The sequence below is a fragment of the Rhopalosiphum padi genome, chromosome 2 (assembly GCF_020882245.1).
Source record: "Rhopalosiphum padi isolate XX-2018 chromosome 2, ASM2088224v1, whole genome shotgun sequence".
Lineage (NCBI taxonomy): Eukaryota > Metazoa > Arthropoda > Insecta > Hemiptera > Aphididae > Rhopalosiphum > Rhopalosiphum padi.
The window spans coordinates 51172453-51184815 of NC_083598.1; the positions used below are offsets into that span (position 1 = coordinate 51172453).

At 28.0% G+C, this 12363-nt stretch overlaps 2 protein-coding genes across 2 annotated transcripts; one reads left to right on the plus strand and one right to left on the minus strand.

The window, feature by feature from the left end:
- Positions 1-5964: 5964 nt before the first annotated feature.
- LOC132919476 (zinc finger CCHC domain-containing protein 10-like) lies at positions 5965-10910 on the plus strand. Its single transcript, XM_060981121.1, has 3 exons — positions 5965-6450; positions 9161-9398; positions 9579-10910. Exons 1-2 carry the CDS (start codon positions 6272-6274, stop codon positions 9378-9380), a joined length of 399 nt encoding a protein of 132 aa, XP_060837104.1. The 5' UTR covers positions 5965-6271; the 3' UTR covers positions 9381-9398; positions 9579-10910.
- Positions 9562-10699, minus strand: LOC132919005 (zinc finger CCHC domain-containing protein 10-like). The gene is made up of 3 exons (XM_060980358.1): positions 10668-10699; positions 10396-10560; positions 9562-9868 (listed from the first exon to the last, which is right to left on the minus strand). Exons 1-3 carry the CDS (start codon positions 10697-10699, stop codon positions 9562-9564), a joined length of 504 nt encoding a protein of 167 aa, XP_060836341.1.
- Positions 10911-12363: the final 1453 nt, after the last annotated feature.

Here is a 12363-nt window from a genome sequence, read left to right on the forward strand (position 1 = left end):
AAAGCACAATCGAAAAAAAGTAAATTTATTTTATTTTTTCCTAGGTATCTGTTTAGTGTTTTTAGACAAATTAAATTACTTTAAGCAGTCTAAGCTAAATGTGACAATATTTATTTATAGATTTTTATTAATATGATAAAAATTTTTTTATCAATATAATGTTTAATATTTATAAATTATGGGTCATCTATAATATATAATTATCGTTTAATAGTATGTTGTGTTAAAGGTGCGTATGGTACACGTATTATAATAATACTATTTTAATTAATTCCCTATTAAAAACAAACAAATAATTCCTAATAGATCTGTATACTAAATATATGATAAGTAAGCATTTTAAAATACATTATTTATCATGATATAATCATAAAATTTAAACTAATTCAAATAAATTAATAATATACAGACGGTATATATGCACGTTAAAATTTAAATAATTTATATTTATGCGTACACCGTACATTCGACTTCTACATAGTACAGTTATTAATTGTTTCGGAAACTAAAATCACAGAACGTTTGATTTTCCACTTGGCTTAACATTTTTAAAACAATAAAATTTAATGAATATTTTAAATCCAATAATAATACAATACTTAACATATAGGAAATTTTAAATTTTAAATCAACGAAGGTCTATAAAAAACGTAAGTAGGTACTATACCTATTTATTTATAATTATTAGTTCAGAGTTCTTCAAGAAGATTATACATACAGGAGTGTCTGTTTCATAATCAAATCTACACGTTATATACATGAACTTTAAGCTCTTCGTAAACTTTAATGATCTTTAAATCGAAAATATTTTTTCTTCGAAATTTCAAGGCTACTGTCTAAAAAAAAGTGATATGGTCTCTCTTTACAATTAATGTAAAATATTGCAAATTTGCATTCATAATTTTATATTTTGATTTTGAAATATTAAATAATATATTATACTTGCATCATCGCATGTATGATCGATAATATGTATAAAGATCAGATGAATGTTTTTAATAATTATTATTTTGGGCCGTAATGATTTTTTTGTAAACATTAAGTACAATAACTGAGCTACTGTCTATACTACTTAACTATTTTTATGAGCAACTAGAGCAACGTTAAACTTGCTAGTGGAACATAATGTATTAGTAATATGTCATATTATAAGCATATCATGAGGTGAGGTAATAAGGTAGGTATATTATATGGTTACTTTACCGTACTAAAAATATATTTTTAAAATATCCATCATTTACGTCTTATTTTTAAGTCCGGCGAAGTTTACGATTGCTTAGTGAGTGATTTTTTTGAGTAATATACCTACTACACAATGATAAATTAACAACATATTTTATCGATTATACTGGTGAGTTTGTGTATTTGTGATGATACGAGGTTTCCTCCAGACGCATCATATTCATACAAATAATATAAAATATTATGTTTTGGAACAATAATATGAACAATAAATACCTATCGTTGAATCATCTCATTAACATTTCAAAAACGACTTATATGTTATGCTATATTCAAACATCAACAACTTTTTAAATGTTTTATTGAAAGTACAAACAAACATTATTCAAATTAAAATTAAAAACATATAGGTCTTGAAACAAACTTTAATTGGACAGCATTATTATAATTAAAAAAAAAAATAGTTGTTCTTAAAAATATTTATTATTTTAACTATAATTTATTATAAATTGATTATAAACAATTCTAAATGTATTGATATTTTATTTAATAATATCGTGACTCTAATGAATGAATAAATGTATCAATGTATGGTTGGCTAATGCCTAATGAACTGGATGATTAATGAAAAACGATACGTTCCATATTATGTTATTATGATTATTAAAATGAAACACTGTTTATTTTAGTTTCGAAGCACCTGAAGCAGCAAAGTAAGCAGTTGTACGGAGTTTTTTTTGGCAGAATATCAGTAAAAGCAGTAGATTCTGTGAAATAATAGAAGATCTGAACGGTAAACTATTTTAAGGATCTAAAGAAAAAACATAACTGCTTGCTGAGTACCAATATTTAAAAGTAAATACATATAACATAACACTATATTTAAGAATATTTTCTGAAAACCTTGTAAATATTAGTACGATGAACAAATTTATTTGTAAAATAAGAAAAATGTTAACCATCAAACACGATTCAGATAAAATATTAATCAGGCATTATTAAATGTATTTATTCTGGTGCCTCAGTTGCAGAATATAACGTTCGATAATTGGTTTTCAATGGTACACACGAATTGGATTTGTTCCCAGTTTATTTTAAACATAACATTCAAGTTGGTTTAGACGTAATAAGTCATTTATCTTTTTACATCGGCCTAATTTAGATCCATTTTAAGTGTAAGTACTAAATCTGAGATAGCTAAATACTTTTTACGTGTAAAGTATTATAATTAAGATTCTCCTTCGATATTTTTATTTTTTGGTATACGAAAAAAACAAATTTTTTTATTTTATTTTTTGAAAAACAAATTTTAGATTTTATATAAATTTAATTAAAATGTTAACATTTTTATGGTTAAATATTTCATATCACCCAAAATCTTAAGGTATTTTAAGGTATACAAATTTGGTAAATATAACTCTATTTCCCGTTTGTAACAATACATTTAAATAATTTTAAAATCCACTATAGCCACATATAAATATGCTATGTATCTGTGAGGTGAGAAATTTTTTTATTGAGTGTAATTCAAACGTTAAATTTTTTTTATAAATAAGTAACAAATTATTATAATAATAATAATAATTATTATTATTATATTATTGACAATAACGTGCCTACATTTTTTAAAGAGAGAACAAAGTGTCCAGAATTGCCATGGCCAAATTTCAAAGTTGGGGAGTAGTTATATTATGTTATTTTACCAATAAGTTGAAAAACTACAAAAAACAATCTTGGAGAAAAAGTAATTTAATTAGGTTACATTTGCAGTTATTCAAGTTTATGCACCATGCACGGTCGAACGACTGCAGTACCAGTACCTAATCGATAAATATATAATAATGCCATTATGATTTATGATTTGAGCACATACCTATTATGTTATATTCCAAGCGAAAGAATGTTCCTAAATAGTATAATATACAATATACATAGTACAATCGTGCATTCGTGCGTACAACATGAAATAATTATTAATATTATCGTCAACAAATCACAGCGGGAACTATAACAATTTACCAATACATTAATTAAGATTAAGTGTGTAGTTATATAATATATGCGCATAGTTAAATATATTCGGCGAGAACTGATTATTATCAGATATAGGTTTTTATTTTGACACGTCGTAATAATCAATTCGGAAACATAATACATTAATATGTATATTGTATATATTAAATATTATGTGATATATTGTCTGGGCGTGCGGAATATCACGACTTGCCAATGACTGCAACAGGTGCAGTTAACGTCATCCCGACTAGATGATATTATTTTATATAGTAGATAGGTATATTTTATTATTACGTTATATTATATTTAATAGTAAAATAAAATATTTATTAATCGAAACAAGAATATACCTCTATAAATATTATAATGTGTATACTTTCTTTTTTTTATCCGTACAGCTATATGGTTATGTTGAAAAAAACGAGTTATATATTTTAATCCCGAAGAATTGCATTTTTTATTTCACACATGACACATTGCACAACTTTTGTATTATACGCATGATATCAGTATCTAATATGAGTACCTAAACAATAAATATTAAATATAATATATAGAGTTATATATCAATACGACTAACAGTAGGTAACCACTGACCAGGGACTAGAACAAAACAAATCTATAAAAAAAAAGCTACTTAGTAAATAATTATTGAATTAATTAAGCATTAAGCTATATAATAATTACAGTAGTATAGCACTATATTATTATGTAATATATAATTATAACTGAAATCTGTATAAATGCATAATATTAAATTATTATCATTCATCATACATTGTCAATAATTATTGTCACATAAATAAATCTATGAATACAATTTAAATAAGAAAATAAAAACATAAATAAATTAAGTAATGTATACAAATTAAAAATAATCATTTAGCATTATTTACTCATGCTATATAGCTATGCAATTTATATTCTGTATTGTTTATTGAGCATCATTTTTTTTCTAAGTAAGGGAAGAATTTAGTGCTTTTTTTTGATTGTAAGTATAATATTTTATGTAACCTAGTTTAACTGGCAACATTAATTTGTGTATTTTTGAAAAAAATTCCATAGTTTTAAGTTTTTATAACACTCAATTTTTAAAAGAATATCTATTTTACAACTATTTTTATCATAGTGATTCTTTTTTAAATATACATATATATTTATTAGATTCTCAGAAGAGCTATGAATATGGATATATAATATACAGATAAAATAAACTCTACCTATGACCTATACCTATAGACTTCTCATACTAGTTTATAGTCGATCGTGTTGTACTGACAGTGTCTGACACTGTCAATTTATTATTATATAGTAAAACAATTATCAAATACTTTATATCCACAGCGCATTGGCTAATGTATTCATTGATTGGATACTTAGATAATGATTACATTACCTTTGTAATATGCACAATACCTTTATACCTTAGTATCTTACTCGTGACATATTAATTGTACAATGATTTTTTTGTTTATTATAACTTATAAGATATCACCTTTAGTAACAATAAAAATATTTCAATATCCAACTTTTAGATTGATTTATAGTAAAAAATTAGATTTAGTTGATACTTAGAGGTCTTGAGAGGTTAATATAGTAGTTTTATATTCCTATATAACACTATATAAAATAATCAGGAATAACTAATGTTTTCACCATTTTATCCTTTTCAATTATTTTATTTTGTTTTAACTCAAAAATGAATAACTATAAACACTTGTAGTTTTTACCAAACGATTATACAACCATATTTCCTAAGAAATGATTTTATTTTAAATTATTTTAGCTATTTTCATACTCTTTATAGACTTGATTTTTTTTTGTTTTTTTTTACTAATGTTATTTTTGTTTATGAGTAAAAAAGCCGTTTCATGAGCTGATAGTCCCATCTCTTCCACTCCGTCACAAAGATATCTATAAAAAAAAGTCTAATTCGAATTGCGTCCCGAGTTTTTTGTTTTGGTACAGATGAGATGCGGTTTAACGGTGTTTTGCGTTATACCTGAATTTGCAGCTCGAATATTTTCCATATCTATTATACCTTTGTATTATATAGTATATAATAATATTATTGTTCCCCATTCGATAATAATGATAGCCAGTAACCATATAATACTGATTTAAAATATTAGAAACATATATTTTAAACGAGTCTGATTTCCCTCTTTTATTTTGAGCAGAATACTCGGCTGTTATTGTGCGCACTATACTAATAGTTGTGAAGCTTTTCATTCGGAATTCAGTGCTTTGTTCTACAGTGCGCATACTAATATTTTTTTTTCATCGATGTTCTGAAAAATTTACAAAAGGAAACCTACAGTTATATAAAATTAAGAAGCACTCACTTAAATAATCCCAAAGTCCCAAAATAAATATAATCGACAAAAATACATTTATTAGAAATACTATGAAACAGTTAGAATAAAACCAAATTGACAAACTTGAATTTATAAAAATAATATCATAAAAGTTTTTACTAGTGTCATTATAATATGTATTTTTATATACATTTAAAATGCATCTATAGTTGTCAAATTAAATAAAATAAAAAATAAATATCATGACAATTTGTGTTAAATAATTTTAATCCCCCCTATCCTATCAAGGTATATAATATATGCTTCATAATTTTTGTTGCATACTTACGCGATTATTATTATTGTAGTTCGTTTTCTTGAACTTTTGCCCAAAAATCGATCCATGGTCGGGATCATGGTGGGGATATAGGGTTTGGCGTCTAAATTCGTCAGATACTATAGCTCGTCTCGCACTGTTGTGGATCGGGAACGTCCAATAAAAGCCAAAGGCCGTTTTATTATTATATATTATATAAGATAGACGACCGCATGTCGTCGGCGGCGCCTCATCGTCGTTATCGTTGTCACTATACATTACCATAAGACAGTATCAGCATTATTATAATAATATTATACCTTTATTATATAAGTAATAAATTGTATTATGTCGTAAAATATCGTAATGTATTCGTGTGAAAATAACAAACTATAAATAACTCTAATTATAATCATAATAATATATTACAATATTATTGTATCGCGTGTGTGACCGCACCATGGACCAAGACGAACCGTGTCTGGCGCCACAACTGTGCATCCGTTGCCGGTCGTACGACCTCAGCCGACATGTCGCGGTCGTGTCCAACGCGGACCCGTGCACGTGCACAGACGACGAGACGTGTCCGCACAATAAGAAGACCACCGCGCTGCAGCTGCTAATCCTCAAAAAAAAAAAGTTTGTTCCATCTACCTCTATAATATATTACTTATAGTATGATCATTTTACAAAACGTTTATTTTTGTTTAATAATTATATTTTATATTTAATTTAATTTAATATCCTTATGGAAGAACACTGCACAGGCTTCATTGAGAAAAATTCGTGTGGATATAATATGCGTTCATAGATGCGGGCCAGTATGGATGCTAATGCGCCTACCGATATTTAAAAAATATATTATATATTATTGAATATTTACAATAATAAATAATAATATTTTTAATTTTAATTACTATAATTAAAACACTTTTTCTCTACTTTCTTTCGATTTTATCATCGAAGAAATTTCAGATAACTATTTCTGAATATTTAGTGTTGACTATTTTCGGTATTAATGCAGTTATCTACATTTATAGCGCTTGTTTTCATTTTTTTTTCTAAAAATGTGTTTTAAGACATTGAATCAGTATTTGAAAAGAAATATAGTTATTTTTCACATCGAAAGCTATACTGAGAAATTTGAAAAATGGATATTTTAAATTCATGGTTACATCAATAAAAATGTTAATAAATTGTATATTGTTTTAATTATTTTTTTTACGCTACCTAAATATGATGGGATAATCGTATTTTAATTATCAATACATATTTACTAACAGTGGAAAGATTACATTATTCATCAAAATAAATAATTTTTAATATTTAATACATTTTTGACACAGATCAAATGCCTTAAAAATAATCAAAAATAAGCATGGTCCTAACCTAAATGTTTTTTCTTGTATGTTGTATCCTCTTACCACTACCTAACCTAACCTAACGTACGAATTGCTTTCGATAATATGCATTTCATAGGTAGATTTTGCACGAAATTGTAAATTCGTCGTAGACAAGCTCAGCCAAATTTTACAAGAATTCGCAAGTCAGCAATTTCAGTCTTTTTGCATCTACTGACTTCGTGTACATCCCATATTAGATACAATAAAAATATTACCGACAATTTGCTATACATGCTTACCTAATAATAACAAACAAAATATGATTTGTTATAAAAAATGACACCTGCGTATTTGTACAATTTAGGTAAAAGAATATTATCTGTGTTTTTAGTGTTGTCAAGTTCTTTTATTTTTTTTAATTTTATAGCAAGTTGTGAGTACTTATGTCAAATTTTAAAATTAAAAAATGCTCATACCTCGCTTTAAAATTAAAATAACGTTAAATACCCGACGAGCCATGGGCGCCCGGAGGGGAGGGGGGGGTAAGACGGGGTATTTGCCCCCCTCCCCTGGAATTCAAATAGAATATTGAACATTTTAACTTTTATTTTGATTTATAAACATTTCATCGATATTTTTACTTTAATGTGTGGGGTGGGTATTTAATTTAATATAATTCTGATACATTTTGTAGTTTACAAGGAATAAACTTTTTTTAATGTATTTTTTGGTGTTTTATTTCATAAAGCCCCTCCCTGATAAATTTCCTGCGGGCGCCCATGCGACGAGCAAATATGGATAATATTTGTGCCTTTAAAATTGATGGCGTGTGTAATTATTGTAAATTGATTGTAGTATTTAAGTTAACAACAAAAAACGATCGTCAAAGACAATATGATTCCACTAGCTTAAGTTATGAATTTATCAATACCTACCTAGATTTTTAGAATTTTTAAACATGCCTAAAACACATTTTAAAATACTTGGAATACTAGCTGTAGATACTTACTTAATAAATTCAAGAAAAATTTACTCTTTGATTTTTTCTAGCGCACAATAATTGACCTGTGATAAGACGAACTTTCAAATGATTTCAATCTTCATTTTTTTTTTGAAAGTCGTCAAGCAAAACGTTTTTATTTTTTTTAAATATAAATCGATATTTAAAAGAGTAGTTTTGAATTTGTCAACTTCGTGTGAATAATTTGTAATAGTGATTTAAAATCCACACGTCCTATAATATGATACATATTAAGTATATATTATGTATTAAATAATCATAATATATACATTATACATATACCATATATGCATATATTCAAACTATACTATACTATAATTATATTATATAGTATATAGTATAGTCCTATATTATATTAAATATATATAATATATTACTATATTAGGGTGGTTCTTATATTTTAAAATTTTGAATTGAAAAATTCAATGACAAGTACCCCCAAATTTTGTTCTTTGTATTAAAAAAATAATTATAATAAAGTTTGAGCGTGATAAGTCTACCCCTTCCCGTGTCTCAAAGGGGTTGAAGTTTTAATGATTGGGGATGGAATTTCATTTTTTGCGTGTAATCTCTTAAAATATTAATGTTACTCAAAAAACTTAATGTACTATTATTGTAGCTATATATAATATATGTGCGCAATATAATTTTAAAAAACAAACTTTATTATATACCTATGCTTAATCAGTGGCATATCTGAAGCTCTACTGCCCTCTACTAGGGATTGGGTGGGTTGATAATATATTTTTTAATTTTATTTAATACTGTAAGAAATAAGAATTTAACTATTTCGTTATTATAATAACATAGCTGAAAACATACCGAAAACACAGCTTTTGAGTATGCGACTTAACTTGTATAATTATATTAATGTATACTGCTAATCAACGCCTATACATTATACCAATAATACATACAATTAACTAAGTCATTATTGCTTATTATTTTATTAACCATCGTGAATTTAAATCCATTATCACTGCAGGATAAGTTTGCAGCATCAGCAAGCATCGTCGACAATGAACGAAGCAGACAAGACGATTGGCCGTGGTTTGGAATCGGACGAAGATGATGACGACGACTGCTCCTCTTCTTCGTCGAGTAGCACTACGTCCTGCTCATCCTGCAGCAGTGGTGATACTACTACGTCAGAATCTGAAGAAAACGATTCGATTACCTACACTTTTGCGGACTCGTCGCAATAATACGATTTTTTTGTAACAGTTAAGTTTTATTTTAAAAATGTCATTAATTTTATTGTAATCATAAGTATAAAATATAGTATAAACACCTATATGCATAATAAACGTTGGTGTAAAGCGAATAACGCGCGCATACCATACACATATACACAAATCACACGTTAGGGCAATAGTTATTTAAAGTTTATTTTTGCTTTTCAGCTTTGCTTCTCTTTTTGCTGTTGTGACTACCCCTGCTTCTATTGCTGCTGCTACTGTTGTCGCTACTGTTGCCGCTGCTACTGCTACTGCTACTGCTACTACTACTGCTGCTGCTGCTGCTGCTACTATTACTGCTACTATTGCTACTGTCACTATCGGTGTCGCTGTCATCGCTGCTGCTACCGCTGCTGGAAGAACCGTCACTATCGCTATCCGAGTCCCATTTTGCACTTTTCTTTTTCCGTTTCGCATCTTTTAGTTTTTTCTTCGATTTCTCTTCTTTTGTGGACCTACAAAAATATCGTTATTGGGTTAGACAATATACACATATACCGCTGTTGTGTAGTAGCCAGGAGGATTGTGATAGATGCGGCCCTCTCCGAAATGTTAAGAAAACTTAAAAATGCTTAAAATGTTCTGTAAATGTATATTATATTTAAATATACTAGATAATGTACGACGCGATCATAATATTGAAACTATAATTTGCATAAAAATGTCTGCAGTAAGTCTAAAATATTATATATTAGGTACCTATCCATAACGACATCAGTATACCAAACTTATAAGAGATCCTGGGTTAAGCCTATCCTTTACGAGTTATCGGTTCTTTTTTTCTAACGCCATATCCTGGCTAAACCACATGTATATACTACACTATATATTGATTCCTAGTTTCATTTGGAAATTTGATCGAAAAATCAAAAAACATTGAATACGAACTGTAGTGTCACTAATAAAATATTCATAAATCACTATATTGAATACTGTATACATAATATAATTGAATGTATAAAAATTTTTTTTTATCACATACTTGGATAAGATTTGACTGGCAGGCCTGTCTTTGTTCAAATTCCTTTTGAGCAACGTCGTACGAGTTGGGCGGTCCGCAAATTTTCTCTTTCCCTTGCATTCGTAAGTCCAATGACCAAATTCCAGGCACTTTTGGCAGCGGATACCTTGTGGAGGTACATAGCTTCTACATACACGTAAAAATGAGTTTTATTAATATTTGCGTATTTTGGGTACAATGAATTTCACTACAGTATAGTTGTAGACAGTATATTATATTTATTATATGCTTACGGTTTTTTTTTTGTTATATGAAGTGGCGCCATTATCTTGCGCGGATCTCTTGTTTAATCGACTACGCGATATGAATCTGCAGACTGTAAACAAGCAAATTATATTATTATTAAACATGTAATTATTCGAACATGCGTACATGACTTATATAATAAACATCATAGGCATTCATTAATACTATAGTCAAAATAATTATATATTTTGGAAACTTTTAACATTACATAGAACGTAAATCTTCATAAATATGGTTTTAGTTTATAACATTAAAATGTTGCACTACCTATCTGGATATGCCAACGCATGATTCAAATTTTGACGTTTAGTTCCATAACTTCGTTTATGTTCCCGTGTCACTAAATACCTTTTTCTAATGTGAAATTAAAAATATGGGAGATAATGCATCCCCTTGTTTTAGTCTAAACTTCACCTCAATCGGCTTTCCGATTTTTCTCTAAAAAAAACGAATTATTGATATTCTCTAATAATATCAGTAGCGTACGTCCTATATAAGACATTAAGACCAAGCCACCAAAGGCGTCCGTGAGCACTTTTTAAGTGGGGATAGGCAAACATAATTTCATTATACATAATATATAATAGATATAGTTACATACTTACATATTATACTATATTTTATTATTATTTTTTCTTATTTAAATCAAATAGATTGATATATATATAGATATAATCCACATATACCTATTTTTTTAAATACAATCATTTTTTTGCATAAACATATTTATATTTTATGTTAATAAGCTAACAGAAAACAATAATAATAATATTATTATACTATTATTGAAATATGACTTATGAATCATAACTAATGACTATAGGGACGGGAAGTTCATGCATTTGCATGTTTTTACTAAATGCATCAAAAAGGTACTGGATGAGATAAAAATAGACGATTATCCATACTTGCCCCCCCTGCGAATGCCCTTGGATAGAGCGATCAAAAATACTTATTTATTGTTTTTGACATTCATTTAATATTTAAAAATTATAGAATACTAAAATATTATCTATGGTTTCCAGCTACCTGTAACCTATTATTTTTGTCAGTCAATTGTGTGTTTGATACCGGCGTATTATATAGATATGAATTGTTCCGAGAAGTAATATTAATCGAGGTACACAGAGCTCACCGACGTTTGCGGTGTCATGGTACCTCGCCGTGATGCTGTGCATGTGGAGGGAAACGGTTCATGTTTTTTTTATTCACTGTCGTATCTCATGTACCTATATGACACCGTCTCATGTGCGTCTTATTTACGGACAAGTGTCGTATACAACACATTTGTAACAACTAGCAACGGTTTGCAGTCGGTCAGCAACTGAACAGCATAATGTCGTGTGATAATATTTACAGAAATATTACTGAATATCATGCTCACGTTATACAATTCATACCACTTAAACCACCCCTTGTGAAATTCACGCTGCTTCTGAAATATACCCGTACCATTTAGTGGTGTACAGAGATGGCAATGTTATTTTACAGCCGGACGAGTACTTGAAAGAAAGATTAATATTTTGTGTTATATTTATAAGCTTACTGGTCCTCTATAATGAACGCACATTTAACTATTTAATTTTTTTCCAATTTTTTTTTCACAGAGATGTTCCAAATACTTTCTGGAGTGTCACCAAGTCGCCTGATTTTTAATTTTTTTTTTTTGTCTGAGGGGAGGGG